The following is a 20,748-nucleotide window of genomic DNA, read 5'->3' on the forward strand; positions in this document are numbered from 1 at the left end:
GCTGTGGGTCTGAGGATGAGGGGTTCATGATGCAGGAGGGGGCTCAGGGATGGAGCAGAGGATTAGGGTGTGGGGGATGAGGGCTGGGGCTGAGGGGTTTGGGGCGTTGGAGAGGCTCAGGGCTAGGGTGGAAGGGCAGGGTAAGGGCAGCCTGTCTTCCCATTAGTAGATGGGGGACACTAGGACCTGGGGGCAGCAGACAAGGGAGAGGCAGGCGGGGAGGGGGGTCCACGGGGGGGACGGGATGCAAGGAGGGGGGCTGGCAGGTGGAGGCCGAGGACCCATCCAACACTCCCCCGCTCCCTGACTGCCCCCCTCTCCCTCCGACTCCCCTTACCATTCTGGCTCCATGTGTTTGCAAAATACTCTGCCCGGTGGGTCGGGGTTTGTGTGTTACACAGGGCTGCAGACAGAGGGAGGGGGGAGCAGGGGAGGGCTCTGGCTGCTGGAGGCCAATGGGAGCGGGTCAGTTGGCCCAGCCGCCCAATCAGCAGCCGCACTCTGCATGGAAGGGAGGGAGGGAGGCGAGGGAGAAAAAAACCCCGGACATTTTAACCTTGTAACCAATTCCTCCCGGACGGCTATTTAGAGACGCAAAAGCCGGACATGTCCGGGGAAATACGGACGGATGGTAACCCTAAGTAGTGCTACCTTGTTGCAGAGTCCTAAAAGGGCAAATCACATGCCCATGCTCACATGCTTGGCCTATGTAAACTTCACTCCAGTTTAAAAGCTTACTTGCAGGACTTCAGCATATACAAATTCTGAAGGGAAGTAGGATGCTCCCGGGTATGTCATTCACCAGATGCTCTTCCAGTTTACATTAAATGTATCCATCTTCTTCTAGGGGATTATTATCCAGCACTTACTGGGAGGTTGGATTTAGTGTTCTAGTCCTTTTCTATTATTTCTGCTCTATTGGGCAGCCCCCTTCCTGGGCCACCCTCCTGAGTCAGGCCATGGCATGACAGATGCTGCACCCCCTCCCACTCTGGCATTTCCCCTACAGTGGGGACTAGGGTGGCCTGAGGTATAGGAGGCAGCTGAACTAGTTGTATGCCAGCCGAGGACTCCCTCGCATCAAAGGAATTCTCAGCTGGCAAGATATAGCACTTTTCACCACTGGAGTAGTGGAAAGAGACTAGGGATTCTGGCCCATGTTGTATGTGCCTGACTAGAGACTGAATTGTTCTTTGTGTATCTTGTTTGGAGAGTAAATATCACCTTTTTCTCCATATATAAATAGTATTTGTAACTGTCGATGTATTAGATTAGATAGATGGCAGACAGATTTGGAGCCAATAGTTTTGGTTTGAGATTTTTGGGGGGATTTTTTGTTTTGTTTGTTTGTTTTATTTTTCTTCCAGGAAAATAACTGATAAAAGAAACTAAAGTAATTTCTTTTTTTAAATTACAATTCTTTAAAATAAGAGTATTCCATTTCATTCTGCCATTTGCTTTTTCCTTTTAAAAGTAAGAATTTACATAGTATGTAATTTAATGGCTGTGGAGCATTCAACTAAATAATGAGGAGACCTCAGAGGTTTTGGGGAAGGCGGTTTTTTTTGGTCCTTTTTGATACATACACATTTATGTGCAATATGTTTTAATCAAAAGACTTTCAAATTCTTCATCAGATATAACTAGTATATTTCTGCAGCCATACTTGAAGAACTTACAACCTTAATTTTATTCTCTGTTGATCTTACTGCTGATCTTCAATGGGTTTGGTTTACACAGAAACAAATGGACATCAATGCTGCTATTCAAGCCTTGATTGAATCAAATGGTGCACTACAGATGGAGGTAATATATCTTGCTTTATTTACATTGGCACATACATTAGAAAATGTATAAAGAGTTGGGTTTTTTAAGGCCAAAACATGGCTTCTTCACAAAGGCTTTATTGAAAACAGAGAAAAACTAGAAACTGTTTTGTGAGGAAAAACTAACCCGTGTATAATATGATTAAACACAATTGGATATATAGGATGCAATTGAAGTCAAGTTTTAAAAACCACAGTATTTCTAATGTTTAAATATGATTAAAGAGGATGGAAAGTATCAATCCATTATACAATGTGAAGTGTATACATTCAGCTACATGCCTACAAATGAGACTGTCATTAAGGCCCTGATCCATCAATCACTTACACACGCTTAACTTCATGCATGTGAGTAGAGTCATTGCAGTCAATGGGACTACGCACATGCAATGAACTTACTCACATGTGTAAAGTTAAGCACATTTGTACGTGTCTTTAGAATTGGGACCTAAGACTATTAACTCTGTTGTTCAAAATCTGACAGTGTAAGGTATCGCTTATAAAATGAACTAATTTTTCTTTTTTTTTTCTTTTTTGGGCATTCAAATTTCCATTTGCATGTATTATAACAATGTTTTGCATGATTTTTAACCTGACTGTAACGCCTTTGCTCCAATAATTTTAATAAATTGTACTAATTATTTTTAATTCGATTAAATCATTTCTATTATCTCATACGTGGCCGGCTGCATGCACCATAAACACCTTTCATTTCTGCATGTGGTCTCCAATGGGCATTTGATTTAACTGCATGCACTGCTGCTATGGTACTTTTGTGATAACATTATTGCTAACGGCAGAGCTACCAGAATACTGAAGTAACTTTACTAGATCACAGTGCAGAGATATTCAAAACGCTACACTATCTTAGCAATTTACTGCACAGTATCAAGAACCCCCTCGGCACTCGGGATAACCCAGCACGCATCTGCAGGGATTTGCTTAACTGTGAACGTAAAGTATCAGATGGTAAGTGTCTACTTTCATCAAATCATACATATCATCAGGATTTAGAATATCTTGTTTCCAACTTTTAATTTCTAGAGCAAAACCGTAATGGGTGGCATTTTAATAACTATATTAATTTTAACTTTTTAATTCCATGTTACTACTGAGTACCACACACCTATCCATAATGGACTTGCCTGTCATTTTATCCCCAAAGCAGCCTCTGCTCTCTGTGGATGGTGAAAAAGTAATTGCTGCTACTTCTAGGCTATTCCAACCTACCAATACTCAATGCTGAATTTCTTGTGAGTAGCAGGATCTTTAAAACAATCTCAAACCTGCACATCTTCAGTACAGAGGATATGATACTCTAATCATGCTGGTGTAAACCAGGGGTAACTCAGCTGAAGTCAATTGATGTACACTGATGAAAATCAGGCTTAGAGACTTCTTACTGCCCACACCCAGACTTCTAAGTTTATCTTTTTCATTTGACATTATGGGTTTGCGTACACTGAAACTGGAAGATGTCATTTACAGCTCAAGTAGACGTACCTGCACTAGCTTTAATTGAACTAGTGCTCTAAAAGTAGCAGTGTAGCTGCAGTGGCACAAATGGTGGGATGTGCTAACCACCTGAGTATGATCCCATCTGAGACCCTAAGTACTTACTTGGGCAGGTAGCCCCTCCCACTGCTCATACCTCTGCAACTACACTTTTATTTTTAGCACATTAGCTCAATCGGAGCTAGTGTGGGTATGTCTGCTCAGCTGCAAATCACACCTTCCAGCTCCGGTGTAGACATACCCTGAGATGTTATGTATCGTGTGTGCCCCTCATATCAAAGAACCTCATGAAAAGTGATTTGACTGAGGTGACTCGGTGTAATTTTAAAGCCTTACTACACACACCATTTAGATTGGAAATTTCAAAGAACCCTAAGAAAGTTTGGCTCCCAGTACCGATTGAAACTCATTGAAAGTTGAGCATCTGGTACCTTTATGCCCCTTTGAAAAGCCCCGCCTTAATCTAGCTATCATAGTATTTCTGCAGCACCTATCACAATATCTCCATATGCACCTGTTTACAGTAGGTAATAGATTTATTATTCAAAAATAAATTTTGGAGGTAACTGGTACTTAGGTATTTAAAATATTTGCTCTAACACCAGGTCACTGGCTCCTAACACCATATTCAAAATTGCTTATACTTCTACAGAAATTCTCATGGCCATCACTGCTCAAACTGGCACAAATCTATATGTATTTTGCACTAAGTTGATGTGAATGTATTGTATATGTAAAGTGTGTCTTCTGATGTTAGCATATTTAGTGTTCACTGCTCATACCAACACCCTCAGACTGCAGCTTGACGAAACTGGGCATATTGACATGACTGACTGAAGTGCCGACTCCTGGAAGCTCTTACATGTTTTAATAACTTTATACACATGAAGTAGTCCCATTGAAGTACTCACATGTATAAAGTTACTCATGTATGCAAGTATTTGCAGAATCTGAGCCAATGGCATCATCTGACTCAATGTCAGAATCTGAGTTCTGTAATTATCACAGTTTCCAGACAGTATGGATTTGATCCTGCTTCCGCTGAAGCCAATTGTGACTTCAAAGGGGAAAGGATTGAGCCCAGTCATTACATAGCATAAGAATAGAGTAAATAACAGGCTACTAGACAGTGCTTTGGAATGTCCTGTACTATGTTCAAATATGGTGAAAGCTGGCCATATTGTATAGATATGTATAATTATATTTTTATTTTTAAAACTAAAGTACTTCAGATATAGAGTAAATAAAAAACATGCTGAAAATCTGAAATCTAGTTTTTCTAATATTTAGTAACATTTTCACATCTTTTAAATCTAGCTTTGTTATAGAAATAATTTCTCAAATACCTCATCCTGCAACGAACTTTGTGTGGATAAAGGTCTATATTTTTATAGGAAAAAATGTGTATAATCAGATATATTGACAACTATTATATTTGAGGCAACCATTAATCAATAAATCTTGAATGGTCATTGAAATGTGACATCAATAGAAGTATTTCACATACTTCACCGTCTGAGTGTGTTCGTTATAAATATCTTCAAATCTTTCCATTAGCACCATGAATTTCTTACAGGTAACAATTGTTAAAATAAAAACAAATATGCAAAAAGGAAATGAATTTAGAGGTAATGGGGGCAAAGTACTTATTTTCAAATGCAACCTTATGTAAATTTTATGGGGAATTACTGTTGTGCCTTCTGATGAGCTAAACAGTATGTATATGGCATCTAACCGGGTAAAATTGTCCAGAGTCAGTCTTTGTCAGGCAACTTACTGACTCATACCTGATTGTTATTAGCCAATCATGAAATAATTTTCTTCCTGCATGTAGACTCTTTATTTTCTGTGGGCCAAGTCCTGGCCCTGAGTAACCAGGCTGTGCACTGTGGATAGCTGCAGAGGTCAAGAAGGAAGGTATCTCCCTTCTGCAAATTCTGGAGCAGCAATGGAAGAACTCTGAGACCACTGCAGATAATAGCTCCTACACCCCTTTGCACATGAGGGAAGGGGAAACAACTGATGAATCATCAGCCCCTGCCCCACTTCTGACACAGCCCTGTGCATCAAGGTGCAGGGTGTGCAGACAGCAGGCACCTAGCCCTCCACCCCTTACCCTGCAATGGAGCTGTACTTCCCTGTGGTGATAGGGTTTGCCTGTATGTAGCAAAAGTATTGTATTCATTTTCAGTATAAATGTGTGCATTGGCTTTCACATACTGTAATGATTTAAACATAAACATGTTTAGAAAACTCATGTAAAACAAGACTCTTCCAAGGAGCCTAAGGGAGTTTAAGTGCCAAATCCCAAACAGTTGAGGATTAAAATCTCATTGCCTGTGTCATAGTAGCATGGTAAAAGCATAGAATAGGACCATCCCTCATGCAGTAAAAGCCGCAAGAGGCTAAGGGGGAGGAAAATTCAATGAGGTTTCCTTAACAAAGCTGTTCAATCATCGGGGTTTGCCCCCTCACCATGCTCTCCGTGGGTCTGACCCAAACTCCATGGGTCCTCCAGGATCCACATGAAGCCAGAGCTATTCTCTCAGGCTCTAGAACCCTCTCGTCTCGCCTTCTCAGTTCTTGCTAGTGCACTCCCCGTGGAACTGCACTACCAGAGGTCCAATTGCCCCCAGGACCGCCCTTTGAAAGCGGGGTTCTTATTACAGAAGGGGCTTCACACAAAAGGTAATATAGCCCCAGGTTATATTATCTTGTCTACTTAATCTCCAAAACACTGGTAAAGAAAGGATGTGCTCAGCCCTCACTGGAAGTCAACCCATTCCCCATGCCCTCTCCTGCAGACATGGGGAGATTTGCACAAAGGATCCTCCATTTGTCGATTCTGGGGCACAGTCTAGCCTATCTTTAACTGCCGCTTAGGAAACATGGAACTAAATTTTGCTTTATTTTAGACTTGTCACGTGCACTGTTTCTTCTCTCACTGACTTTAGTGGGAGTTGCACCAGGATAAAAAATGAATAATTGGCCTTAATATTCTATCCCAAGTAGGAAAGCAAACACTAACCAACATCTTTAAGCACATTACACCCACATATTGAAGAGAGGGTCACCTGTGATCTTAGCAGCAAAAGTGAAATGAAGATAGAGAAAATAAAAGCATTTTGTGCACTACAGGCCCTACGTGCAAACAAACAATTTGCTATTTTATGATCTGGCACTTGTACTAATTTCCTGTTCACAGAAATTGATGAGCATTTATTACACTAACTATAGAAAAGGGATTTCCTCTCAGAATTAATTTTGAAACAAATCTCTAGCTACTGTATGTGGAGAAGAGGATTCAGCTTTACGAGTCTAATTTACATCTCCTAGCTGCTGAATAGTCAGTATTAGTTACAGAATGAACATTAGTTCCATCAAGGAAATGTGCTCTAGAATCTAGAGTGGATAAGAGTGTACCAGTTCTAAGTGTGTAACTGTTAAGACAGATGTAAAACTTAACATATCTTTCTTATAATTCCAAAGCTTAATTTTTTTGTTCTCTGTTGGCACAGGCCTTTCAGTACATTTTTCAAACTGTATTTTACTTTGAGATTAGTTACAATGTCTGCCATGTATCCAAAACCCCTGTTGTATCCCTCTAGATCAGTGGTTCCCAAACTTGTTCCGCCGCTTGTGCAGGGAAAGCCCCTGGCGGGCCGGGCCGGTTTGTTTACCTGCCGCGTCCGCAGGTTCGGCCGATCGCGGCTCCCAGCGGCCGCGGTTCGCTGCTCCAGGCCAATGGGAGCTGGTGGAAGCGGCGCGGGCCGAGGGACGTACTGGCCGCTGCTTCCAGCAGCTCCCATTGGCCTGGAGCAGCGAACCGCGGCCGCTGGGAGCCGCGATCGGCCGAACCTGCGGACGCGGCAGGTAAACAAACCGGCCCGGCCCGCCAGGGGCTTTCCCTGCACAAGCGGCGGAACAAGTTTGGGAACCACTGCTCTAAATAGAAAACACATTGAAATAAACTCAAACAATCAAGAAAGAGCAGATTAAACAGAAACCAGGTCACAAATACAGAGCAGACGTGCTGTACATCAAATATAGATTAGCTGTGCAGCGATGATGCCTTTGTCAGAGTAACAGGATGGCAGGAGCTATGATCCAGCATACGAATGCTGGGCTCTTCTGCTGACCACCCTGTTAGAGCCCTGCATAAAGCTGCGGAATAACTTGTACCAATTCATGATGGCAGCAGGTACTGCTTATTAACTCCACCAAGATGTAAGAATTGCCAATGAACCTCTGGTCAGAGGGAACTGAGGGCAGGGACATGGAGTAACTAGCTAGGCTCGGGATGAAAACTTAAGCTGATGTTCATGTTTTTGATATTATTTGAATAAAGCCAAATCCCAGGAAGAGGAGTACGTTTGACTACCTATAGCCATGCATAGATTTTGTTGGGAGCAGAGTGGGAATGCCACCTGCTCACACTCAGTATTTAGTATCGGAAACAAAGGATAGAGTTGAAAATCCCAAACTGGTACAAAACCCATAGAAAAGGTAAACAGCAGGGAATAGTTATTGATAACATGACAGTAATGTGGAGGCTTTGTGGATTTTTTTTTTTATTTGCTTGGCTTTGGCTTACCATCAAATTTTTATGTGCCAAATTCAGATCACCTACATTGGGCATAAACCCAGAGTAACTCCAAGGAGGCTAGTCTGTTATGTTCTTTAGTGATGCCATAGGAGGTTAAGCTGCAGTAATAATACTTCTAACATTTGCCAAAAATTATGGCAATTTTATTCAGAAAATTGTTTAACAGCAGTTATATCTTTTTTCACCTTTCTATCTGGGATTATAAATTGATAGGAAAATACTGGATTGACCCAAATATTGGATGTCCTTCTGATGCCATTGAGGTTTTCTGCAACTTTACTGCTGGTGGCCAGACATGTCTATCACCCGTATCTGTGACAAAGGTATGCTTTGCTTTTAGGATATATTTCTATGCTTAAACTCTGAATAAGTGAACACTGATTTACCCAATGTATGCTGGCATGTCAGATTTCTCAGTGCTAACCAGCTTTATTTCACCATAAATTAGATCTGTATTCCTCTGTTTCATTTGATTATCTGTTTCTTTTCATATATGTCTCTATGCGACTACCTTTATGGGCCTCTCTTTAATCTGTCTATAATATTTAAAATGCCCTGTCCCTGTATTGTGCACTGTAATTGTCATTAAAATGTGAATTGACATAAGGGTCACTGCTCTTGAACATTTAACCAAAGTATTCAGTACAAACTGGTTTTCCTTTTGTTTCACTAAATGCATCCTAACAACTATTTACATTTAGACTGAAAGCCTTTTGGAATGGGGACTTGATTTTGTGTGAAGTTTTACCTATGTACTTTAACTAAACTGTACTGTACCACATCTGTGGGGGTGTGGGCCAGATTGCCCATGGGAGGAAAAAGCCCCTTATTGGATTTCTCCCACATTGTTATTCAGGTGGGAGCTTCCCATTCCAATAGAATGAGCCATGGTTCTGCCCCATACTCCATAGATCCCTCTGGGATGCTGTCTTTGTGGAGCACCTGTGCCCTTTATGCCAACTGTATCTCCAGAACATCCTATTCTCTCTGCCAATCAGCACAGTTCCACTGGATCCACATGAGCAAGAGAACCCCTAGCCACTGCTTCCCCCAGTATCCCTCTTCAAGGACATTTCCCCACTATGGAGGACTCCACAGAAATGTATTATATTTTCAAGGCTTAGTCCTCACCTAGCATACACCACCTACTAACTGGCCAGTCCCTGCTCTCTCTCCTCTAGCCGATTCCAATCCTGGGGAGAATCCTTCACAAGTCCTGGAGGATGGTGCAGCACAGGCAACTGACACACCTCTCTGATTGGGAGGAGTGAGATCTGTGCACAGAGGGTCTCCTGTGTGTACAGACTTAGGCGGCATGGGTTGGCCCTCTATATATACTTGTTCTTGCAAATATGTATTAAGAATAATGCAAGAAAAAAATATATTTTCCATATATAGCTCAATGTATATCGCCTCTCTCTCTGTCTTGCAATATCTCAGGTTATTAATAAAATCTAGATGTTGAGAGGCAGAGCAATATAATGGACTAAAAACAAGACCGGGAGCAAAGAACTTCTGAACTCTGATCCCAACTCTGTCACTTCTTTCTGTGCATGTCTTTCTTTGAATCAGTGAACTGTTCTTTGAATCAGTTTCCTATCTGCAAAATAAGGATATCTACCTACCTACATTTCAGGGGTGTACTGAGAATTAATTAATTTTATAACAAGCTTTGAAAATGTAAGTTATACAAATGTCTATACCGTATAGGCTTGTATACAATTGTATGCATTCATTATGATGATTATGGCATTCCACTTTTATATATACCTGACACGTCTTCTGAAGAAAGCAGGAGACATGCATTTTGGTTTGTCAACCAAATTAACTGATACAGTTAATATCACCTATAAGTGCCAAATTTATATTGCCAAAATCTTTCTGATTGTTGGCCATTGAGCATGATACAACTGTTATGTCTAACAATGCATTTTTGTAAACTAGTTGGAGTTTGGAGTTGGAAAAGTACAGATGAACTTTCTTCATTTACTGAGCTCAGAAGCAACCCATACCATCACAGTTCACTGTCTGAACACCCCAGTGTGGGGAACAAATGAGACAGATGCTCAGAAAACATCTGTTCACTTCAAAGGCTGGAATGGTCAAATGTTTGAAGCAAATACACTACTTGAACCAAAGGTGCTTACAGATGAATGCATGGTAAATACGTTTTGGCGTTATTAAACTTACAGTGCAATTCGTGTTTAGATATTATTAGATTAACAAAAATAAATATAAGCTTTGAGCATTTATTTTTCTTTCTATCATTATAACAGTCATTTAGATTTTCAGAACATGAAGCACACTTCTCATTTGTTTAGCAAGTTTCTCCATGTGTTGACCATTTGATATTAAATTCAAGGTATATCCAGATGCTAGCAGCAATTGCAGTTATGCAGGGAATCTGTCTTTGCTCTTAGCATCAGACTCAGTGGACCCTGCTTGTTAATTCTACCAGGACCTGAGAGGTGACAGGGCCCTCTCTTCAGAGGAAACTTAGGGTAGCTACATGGAGGTTCTTCAGGAAATCCTGGAACAGCCAGGCATAGGTTGAAAGCTTAGGCTGAGCTATATATTCTGATGATGTTATCTGAATAAAACCAAACTGCAGGAAAAGGGCAAGTTCATTACAGGCTTTAAAAGTTAATCTTTTGATGACTGAATGTCATTAACTTCACTAGTTACAGGGCAATTGTCTACTTATGTAATAAACTGATGATGGACAAACTTTCATTGGGTAAAATAAATGTTTTTGAACTTGGAAAAATCTGAAAAATCTAATAAATTTCCAATGATTATTAGATCAACTCCTTTAACAGGCAAGAAGTTGCCTTTACCACTGACTTTTGTAGCGATAGTTTGTATTTTTATTACAGAGAGCCTAAAATATCCAATTCTATACAGTGCTAAAGAGAACAAAGGACTTAGCCTTATTCTGTCATCATTCCAGGGGTGGAACTCTTTCGAATTCACTGGGAGATTTGTGTGCAGACAGATGGCATGATGACAGGTGCTTTTCAAACTGGAAACTGTATTAAGTGGGTATAAAATGTTACCGAATCAGAATTTTCAACACACTTAGACCTGTAGCACTTTGCACTGGTATAAATTACTGCAAAAAGTGAAAAGCAGTGAATAATCAGGCCCTATATTTATAAAAGTATGTCAGACTTGGGGTTTTGTTCTGGAAGAAGGTAAGACACGCAGTGATGGCTATTGAAAAGTGTAGTTTTTCTGTGAGATTCTATGAGATATCTCTCTCTCTCTTCAGGAAACTATGTACTGTACAGATTTCCTGCAGAATCTCACATATCCCTTCCTGCAGGGATTTCACTTTTCAGCGGTCTCCACTGTACCTGCTGCTTTGACTGGTTGGGCAAGAAAGGAGTGACTGCAAACATCAAGACTCCCACATCCCCAAACAGTGTTATACTGTTATTTTATATTTTTTATAAGGTAACAGTTTTTATTGAGATTTTCTAAAAATTAAAATAACCAAAGTTCATGACAAAAAACGTCATTGATTTCCCCATAACTCTTAAGAATGCATATTAAATCCAAGCTGAAGCCTAGGCAATATAGATATGTATTAGTCTCATAGTTCAAGTTCTCATCAAGCTTTATAGCAAGTTAGAATTTTGATAGATGTTCTTTCTTCAGTGGATTGGGAGATGGCCTTTGAAAAAAATCACACAAATGTTACATGTATTGACAAGAGAACAGATTGCTCATTTGCTTCTCTGGTTCCTTGATTTCTAGATTCTCTCTGTGTTTTGAAATTGATAGTTGATATGCATTTAATGCTCTCTCTAATTCCGTGAACTGCAGATCCAAGATGGCAGCTGGCATAAGACAGAGTTCCTTTTTCACACTCAGGACACTACTGACCTTCCGGTTGTTCAAGTGCATACGTTTCCTCATCTGAAACCAGGACAACAGCATAACATAGAAAGTGGTTCAGTGTGCTTTCTCTAAGCCTCCTGACCTGATTCTGGTTTCTCACAACACCATGGAACTGTTGCACAGAAAAAGCATCTTTTTAAAACAAAAATGAATTAAAGATTAAATCATTATGAAACTGTGGAAGAATTTTAAAGCAAATTGTTGGTTATATCTTAAAGAATCTCAGGAAGAAAAAGACTTCCTCCTAAGAAGGAGAAATGGCATTTAAAAAAAAAAAGACTATGATGACATTGCTAAAGTATTTAATTTTTTTAAATATTGGTTGGTGCTTTCTTGTATATTTCCCTGGAACTGAGAACTATATATCTAAACATAAAATTCTTCAGGACCTCTAGTATTCTTAATAACCTATTTAACAACACTGTACAGGACATCCTAAGGAAAGCTGGAGACATACAGTAGTAAGGAGCAATACTGGCTAATGCTCCCAAATGTGCAATAGCTTGTGTATGAGAGTGAATTATGCCACAGTACAAGAAGTTGTCTTTTCTTAAACACTAAGTTGTATTATAGTCCTTTTGGACACATACATCTTAACAGATGGTACACTACCTCTTACGTGTTTCCTGTTTGTATTTCTGGTGCTCTTTATAACACAAGGTGCTTGTGGCTTTAGTAGAGATTATTTGATTCCCTTTTTCTCTTGCAGACTGTATGTGCTGGTTACATCAAGATATGTTTCTGTTGTAAAAGTACTTATCTTAAATTGTTTGGTCACATACTTCATTACAAGTAAAAACATTATTTATGTGAAATTTTTGATTAAAATGTTTTTGTTTATTCTTGTGGAAGTGGTATACCAGACAGCACATTGTATATGGTGCTTATAGGCAGGACAACTAATTGTTAGCCATTGTAAAGATTGTTGTAGAAGAGCTACATACAATAGTTTTGGGGTTTAGTTTCTGGACTGCAGTTAACTATTTTAAACACCCAATAACATCTAAGACGATGTATTGTGTATATATTTTGTAACTTGTTGAAAATTTTAATACAGCATATGTTTTGAATGGCTGCTAAGTTATAATCATAATTATTTCAGCAACTTAGAAATTCCATTTGTTTGCAATATTACTAGACACTGTTTCACACTTATTTTATTGACTCTAAAAGTATTTGACCCTCAGTTGTTGAACAAAATACACTTTTATCAATAAGACAAAACATTTACTCTAAAAGATTTTGCAAACTGCTTGCCTATATCTGTTGTCAAAGCAGTGTTCGTACAGTAATACAGAGCAAGATTATACCTCATATTTGGGGGCAGGGAGAGTGTTCAAACAGCAATTCATTTAAATCATCTTTATCCATAGTAAGTCATGCTTACTCATCTATAATAAAATGTGCTTCGAAAATAACTGTTTATCTTTTATTATTTTGATTCCCTTTCCTTGTATTGTTCATTTTCAGCAACCATGAAAAGGCTGTTCAGAGTCTCTTATTTGATAAATATTTGTATTAGAAAGGGAAACACATGCATATTTGTGGTGTTACAGGATATTGCACAAATAACATAGAACATTTCCTTATACAAGACAAATGTGTAGAATCTCCAATTCTAAATCTGGGGCTGAAGTAGCATTTTTCCTCAAATTATGGATTTCTTTAAAGTGTGCATATTCTTTGAGTAATCTAAAGAAGCAAATCAAGATATAGAATGATCAATTAAGGGGAAAAAGAGAAAAGATGAGATGGTTCAGAGAAGATTTTTCATTGTCATTTCAGCATTTAAAGGCGATATTATGACAGTTAACCATTTCACATGTGCTCTTAGTTTGACTTTCCACTGAGATCATGTTACTGCCATTTGTTTTTGTAAGAATGTACTCTTTTACAACATGCTGTGGCTTTTTTATCTTTTATCAACCTTATTCTCATTTTCACTTAATTTTTTAATGTTTAATGCATTTTTAATGCTTGTATCTCATAAGGACAGTGCTGTGTTAAAAAACAAGCATCTTTAAATGGTAAGAAGTTATTTATATGTGTATATTCTTTAGATTAGCATATATATGCATTCCTGAATTTTATAGCTGATGCTCTAAAATGATTATTCTGCATCAATAAAATTGGAGGGGGAGAGAGTGGGAAACCCTAATGAGCCACTTTAGTGGCCCATCCTACACAATTCAATTCAAATAAGAAGGTTAAATTTCTACTTCTTTTGATGATAATACTTCAAATTGCTCTAGGCAACACAGAATCAATCCAGCCAAGCAACTATGAACCCCTCCTCCCCAAACATCATTAAAATAAAGGAATGTGTAATAGTTTGAAGTTTTCATTAAGGAAGAGCGTGTCTTGTGCCAAAAATATCTTCAATATATTTCTAACGATATAAAAAGCCAGACAGAACCTCTACATTAGTGGTTCTCAAACTTTTGTACTCGTGACCCCTTTCACATAGCAAGCCTCTGAGTGCGACCCCCCCATAATAAATTAAAAACACTTTTTAATATATTTAACACCATTATAAATGCTGAAGGCAGAGCAGGGTTTGAGGTGGAGGCTGACAGCTCGTGACCCCCCATGTAATAACCTTGCAACCCCGTGAGGGGTCCCAACCCCCAATTTGAGAACCCCTGCTCTACTTTGTTTTAAGCTTTGCTAAGCAATTTACCAGCAGAGGTGGACGCCTCCGATTCCTCACGTTACATAAAGTATTGCCTCTCTTGACTGAGTCAGCAGTGACTGGCTGACCTAATAGATTTTTTTCTGTCTCTAACACTTGTAACCTAATATAACAAATAGAATATGAGAAACAGAGAACATTTAAAGCGCAGTACTACTCTGAAAAGTAGCTGTGAAAAAGGCATTGCGGAGCTCTAGCTGATTTTTGTATCACATTTGTTCATTTACAAATAAGAAGAGGGTTTCTCTGTCATCTGTACAAACCCAAACAAGTCTGGTTTTGCACACTCCGCTCTGCTGCAGCCTGAATTTTCAAAGTCAAGCTGGATAGTTTCTGACATGTCACTTCTAGTAATAGAGATTCTATAGGCCAATACTGTAAATTACACGTACACAACCCTATTGTCCTCATATTCTGTCCTTAGTTACACCTCTGCAAATGTAGGAAACAAAGAATCAAACCCCAAATAATACCTATTTAATAGGTTTAAATAATACCTATAACCAAATGTCACCTCATGAAGAGAAGCGCATCAGAGTAGGGAAAAAATACAGTATGTATCTCGGTGAGGGGTGCATGCCACCTCATCAACATGAGAAAGAAATCAGCCTAACTGTTTAGGCAAGGGATTTGTTGCAAACGGAAACCCAACCCTTGCAGATCTCCACACAGATTTGGAAATCTTTACACAGCCACCATCAACCTACTCTGGCATGAGAGTACAGCCTGCTCCCACTGCAGTTGCACAAATAGCCCACGCCATATGGAGTTAATACTGGTCTAAGTGGCAGGGAACTTGAAGAAAACCTGCTCTGGATAGGAACTATATGACTCCATTCTGGCATGCTGCCTGCTAACCTGTAAACCCCTATCAATACAAAGGGTGTTCTCTAGGTTTAGGGGGAGAATGCCATAAAGCAGGGTGGGTTTCCACCCCTCTGCCCACATAAATGGAGGGATACACCAGTCCATGTTTAGAAATTTAATCCGAGACCAAGTGAACTAAACAGGATGTTTATCATATGATCATTTACATTCTAAGGCCTAGGTGGCCACCTTTGCCATTTAGGGCTCACTAGTGACACTGGAATCTATGGCCCCTTCATTGCCCAACTGACAGAGTGTAACATATGCTATCCTAGAACCATTGAGCTTCATGCTGCTCTCAGTCAAACCATTTAGCTGCACTAAAATCAATGGGGTTACTCTGGGTTTACTTTGTGTAGAATTTGGACCATTATCTCTAAATATCAAAATCCAGCCAGAGAAGTAACAGCTCTTAATTAGGTCAAAGCATTTTCCAAATATCCAGCAGTGCTTAGATTAGTGCAACAGCACAGCCCACACACAGTGACCAGATTTTTAAAACAAACAAACAAAAACCCTCACTGATTATAGGTAAAATTAAAAAGCTAAAGCAATATCATCCCCAGTCTGCCCACTGTATACCAGGGATATTTCCCAATCAGAGGAAACCACATGTGCATCAGTGAAATTAACTTCTGTATCCTCTCTGGGAGGTGATCACTCAGAGCCATAGTCTACCTTGCCATGTCCCAGGCAAGTGCGCTGAGCTCCAGGCTTGGGACCAGGGCCGACGAGACTGGGGGGGAAGCCGGTACAAATCACCGGGGCCCGGCAGTCCGGAAGAGGGGGCCTGGCCTGGCCTGGCTTCCCCCCCACTCGTTGCCTTACCGGGGCCCAGCGGTCCAGAAGGGGGCCCGGGGCCTGGCTTCCCGCCCCCCCTCGTCGGCCCTGTTTAGCCCGTCCGCCCTTGCTGGGGGGGCTCGAAAACATTTTTTCACCAGGGCCCGAACCCGCTCTCGGCGGCCCTGCTTGGGACTGCATGAAACTTAATGGCACGACCTGCCCCATCGGGGACCACAACCCCCCCAGGTGAATTATTAACCTCCAGGGGCAGCCGGGTGGCCCGGGCAGGGATGCGCGGGGGTATGGGCGGTTAAACATCGCTGCATGGGAATGTGTGTCAGCGGCCCCACCCCAACGGGAGTAGGTTGGAGAGGCCCCGGTCCACCAATGGGAGCGGCTTGGGGTGGGAGGGGGCAAAGCCGCCCCCCCCCCCCCCGGGAGCAGGCTGGGGATGGGGGGGCAGAGCCATCCCGCAGGGAGGAGTTTCCAGGTCTCCATGGAAACAGCGGCGCTCGCCCAAGCAGCCGCCAGAGGGCGGTCTCCCGCCGCCCTCCCGCAGCGCAGGCGCAAAGCGCCGCCACGCTGTGCACGCCAGTCGGGAGGAACACGGCTCACGTGACCCCTGGCGGAGCGCGTGTCGCTGGGACTCGGATGGAGCAGGGAGCCGGGGCGGCGAGCGGGCCGGCGGGGAGCCCGGGGCTGGCCAGCGGCAAGCGGAAGATGGCGCTGCACGGGTAGGAGCAGCCCGAAGCCTCGGCTCCGCAGATCCACGTCTGCCCGTCGGGCAGGGTGTCCCGCTACTCCCTTTCCGAGGCGCGGGGGCAGCCGCGGCGCCGCCGCTTGTCTCACCCTCGCGCCCCGTGCCGGGGGGGCAGGCTGCCCTGTGCCCTCTCCCCTCGCGGGGACAGGGCGCGAGGGTGTCACCTTTGTCCCGACCCTCAGCTCCGACGGGCGGAGCGAGCGTTGTCCTCGCGTCCGTCACTGGTTGGCCTCCTCCCCAGGAGGCGGGCTAATGGACGACAGCCAATGAGTGTCCCCCGAGGTGGGTTCCTGCAGAGGGGAGTTAGACGCCCCCCTTTGACTCTGAGTGGCCGTTTGTGCCCAGACCCTCAAAGGTATTTAGACACCTAGCTCCCATCGATTTGAATGGAGTTAAGCACCTGTACCTTTGAGGAGCTGGGTCTTGGTTCCTCACTTCCCTTTGTTTCTAGGTAAATCTCCCCCCGTATTGATCTGTGGCTCACCCTGTGAAAATGTTTGGAAAGTACTCGCTTTGCTGAGGCATCCATATTTCCTTTCCCTGCTTTCAAGCGTCAGTGATCGTTTCTCAGAATTATGACCCATGCTTGGTTTAAATGTAAAGAAAACCTGTCTTTTAAGTACAAACACAAATGCATTACTTTAATGCAAATGAAATGCCTTTTTTTTCTTTCAGATGTGAAACCTGTAGTGGAGAGGAAGCAAAGTACAGGTGTCCACGTTGCATGAAATACTCATGCAGGTATATACAATTTGAATTTTCTCTTGTTTGGTTTCTTGTATGCTAGAGACAGAATGCTCATGTTTCTCTGTACTTTCAGTTTGGCGTGTGTGAAAAAGCACAAAACTGCACTGAGTTGTAATGGAATCAGAGAGAAGGCAGCATTTGTCTCCATAAATGAGTTTAGCGAGTTGAATCTCCTAAGTGGTAAGAATTTCTCTGCTATGTAAACTTCACCCCATCTTCTTTTTTAAACCAACATTACACTTTTCTTCCTGTTCTTTGTATATTTAGATTATCGTTTTCTGGAAGATGTAGGAAGGATGACTGATGGTGCTGCTCGAGATGTTTCCTTGCATAGACCAACAACCAATAAATTTGTGAGTTTCAAGTTATCTTTTTGGTTAGTTTAAAGTAGAAATGAGGCAGCTCCAAAATCCCAGATTAGAACATCCCCTGACCTCCAAATTGAGGGTATCCAGATCCAAAATTTATGACTGGTTCTTTTCCTGTAATGGACTGAACAAACCTGAGATCTGAGTGCCTCTGAAGTTCAGGATCAGAACTGTATATATGAAGCCCAGTCTTAAATTAAAGAAGAGCTCCAACGTAATATGAGAGATTCTGATCACTATATTTAATAACTAAGAAGAATAAATCACTGCAAACATTTTTTAATAGTAAAGGTGACCCCAAATGAAGAAAAATTGACTTGTGCCCATTTCTGCTTCTTTATGGTGTATAAAGAAGGTCTGACAGACTTTTTATTTTAGAAATTCATTTTATGCATATGTAAAATATTTCTTAAAATTTCTCATGTAAACAATTACTTTAGTTGCCACAGAATTGTTATATGATCATCATTGGGAGCGGAGATGATGACAACTAAAGAGCTGGGATAAGTGACATCACACGAAGAGTGAGAGCTGAGCTATTAAAAAGGGGAAAGGACTTTCAGTAAGAATCATCCCTTCAATTAAAGTGTTAAGAGCTCACAATAAATATATTTTCTCTCTCACAGGTCCTCCCAGCAAAACTAGGGAAGACCATACTTTACATTCCTGACACTTCTAAGTTAAAATAACAAGTGGGGGGGAGAGAAAATCAAAACAACGTTTTAAGACTTCTTTGTACATCATAAAAAGCCATGAACTCGATGTTGTTAATTTTTTAAGCCCTACACAAACCATCTTTAAATGTAATTTTAGAACTCATCGAACAAGAAGATGCCATGTGGACAGTTTGCTGTAAAGTAAAATTGAAAAAATCAAGTGTTCTGTTAGAACTCAGTCACTCAGACACACATAAGTAACTTTACTTGAGTGTGGTCCTGTGATTAGACTCTATTCCCTGGTCTGTTACAGACTTCATGTATGAGCTTGGGCAAGTTACTTATGGACAGGTTTTTAAAGATGTTTAGGTACCTATATTCGTAAGATAGACAGATTTCAGTGTTCATGTAAATCCATTTACTTGTGCATGTTTGCAGGAGTGAGCCCTTAGAAAACACCAAATAGCAGAAAGTGCCAGGTTTGTTTTAAGTGCTGTAAGTTTTTAAAATATTGGTTTGTTGTTAAACCAGCTATCAAAGTTACTGAGAATTCATCAAATGGTTTTTAGGTGTAATAATTTTAACTCACTGAGAGAGAACAGCCCTGTTTGCTGAATGGGAATACTGGAATAGTGATTGGCAGGGCCGGCTCCAGGCACCAGCTCAGTAAGCAGGTGCTTGAGGCGGCCAAGGGGAAGGGGCGGCACCGTTGGGCTCTTTGGCGGCAATTCAGCGGCGGGACCCTCTCGGAGGGAAGGACCTGCTGCCGAAGAAGAAAGTGGCCCGGTGGAGCTGCCGCCGATCGTGGCTTTTTTTTTTTTTTTTCCCCCGCCGCTTGGGGCAGCAAAAACCGTGGAGCCAGCCCTGGTGATTGGTATTACCAAAAACTGTTTTGAAACTTACTTCTTTATCTCTATATCTCTGGTTTGCAAACACACTTATCCGTGTAAAGTAAGTGATCACTGGAGTTTTCCTAAACAGATCTTTTAAAGTACAGCATAGTTAAGTTTGCAGTGTTGTTGTGGCTGAATTGGTCCTAGGATATGAGAGAGACAAGGTGGGTGAACTAATATCTTGTACAGCAACTCCTTGCTTACCGTTGTAGTTATGTTCCTGAAAAATGCGACTTTAAGTGAAACGATGTTAAGTGAATCCAATTTCCCCATAAGAAGTAATGTAAATAGGAGGGGTTAGGTTCCAGGGAAATTTTTTTCACCAGACAGAAGACTATTTTTTATATATATATATATATATATATATATATATATACATACACACACACACACACACACACACACACACACACATAAAATCTTGGATCTTGGGTCACACAGTATAAGTTTTAAACAAACAATTTAATAGTGTACACAGCAATGATGATTGTGCAGGTTGGTTGACGTGGTGAAGTTAGAGGATGGGATATTTCCCAGGGAATGCCTTGCTGATGAACTAGCCTTCGGCTGAGCCCTCAAGGGTTAACACGTTGTTAATGTAGCCTCACGCTCTACAAGGCAGCACGAATGGAGGGAGGGGAGACAGCATGGCAGACAGAGACAGGGACACACACAGTGTGTGAGAGAGAGAGAGACGTGCATTGCATCTTTAGGTATGCTGGCCCCACTCTAAGTACATTGCCTTTTAAAAGATCAGGAAGTTGAGACAGCAGCTGTGGCCAGCAAGCTCTCCCCACCCTGCTGGAGAAGAGGTAACCGGGAGGTAGGAGTGGGGGCAGGGGGACACACTGACATTAGCCCCTCTCTTCCCCCCCTTCCCTGCACAGCAAGTAGGAGGCTCCTGGGAGCAGCTCCAAGGCAGAGGGCAGGAGCAGCACATGGCAGTGCGGGTGGCAATTGGTAGCCTGCTGGGTGGCTGCCGCACAGGGAACTTAGAGGAGCAGGGAGCTGATGGGGGGGGCTGCCGGTCCACACTGGTTCCAAGCCCCACCAGCTAGCTGCAACGGGCTGCTCTTCCTGCAAGCAGTGGACAAAGCAGGCGGCTACCAAACAACGTTATAAGGGAGCATTG

The 20,748-nt window shown here is 41.7% G+C and overlaps 2 protein-coding genes across 2 annotated transcripts in view; both read left to right on the plus strand.

Moving 5' to 3' along the window:
• Positions 1 to 12,852, plus strand: part of LOC113407190 (collagen alpha-1(XXIV) chain-like) — a 238,741-nt gene extending 225,889 nt beyond the window's left edge. Inside the window, exons 56-60 of the mRNA XM_026655329.1 lie at positions 1,741 to 1,806; positions 2,627 to 2,795; positions 8,161 to 8,270; positions 9,892 to 10,107; positions 11,776 to 12,852. Coding sequence (XP_026511114.1) covers positions 1,741 to 1,806; positions 2,627 to 2,795; positions 8,161 to 8,270; positions 9,892 to 10,107; positions 11,776 to 11,922 — 708 coding nt within the window. The 3' untranslated portion in view covers positions 11,923 to 12,852. The remainder of the gene's footprint in view (positions 1 to 1,740; positions 1,807 to 2,626; positions 2,796 to 8,160; positions 8,271 to 9,891; positions 10,108 to 11,775) is intronic.
• Positions 12,853 to 16,795: 3,943 nt separating this feature from the next.
• Positions 16,796 to 20,748, plus strand: part of LOC113407228 (box C/D snoRNA protein 1-like) — a 68,856-nt gene continuing 64,903 nt past the window's right edge. Inside the window, exons 1-4 of the mRNA XM_026655457.2 lie at positions 16,796 to 16,926; positions 17,628 to 17,693; positions 17,773 to 17,879; positions 17,967 to 18,052. Coding sequence (XP_026511242.1) covers positions 16,844 to 16,926; positions 17,628 to 17,693; positions 17,773 to 17,879; positions 17,967 to 18,052 — 342 coding nt within the window. The 5' untranslated portion in view covers positions 16,796 to 16,843. The remainder of the gene's footprint in view (positions 16,927 to 17,627; positions 17,694 to 17,772; positions 17,880 to 17,966; positions 18,053 to 20,748) is intronic.

The sequence above is a fragment of the Terrapene carolina genome, unplaced genomic scaffold, assembly GCF_002925995.2.
Source record: "Terrapene carolina triunguis isolate 2854851 unplaced genomic scaffold, T_m_triunguis-2.0 Scaffold210, whole genome shotgun sequence".
NCBI classification, from domain to species: Eukaryota; Metazoa; Chordata; order Testudines; family Emydidae; genus Terrapene; species Terrapene triunguis.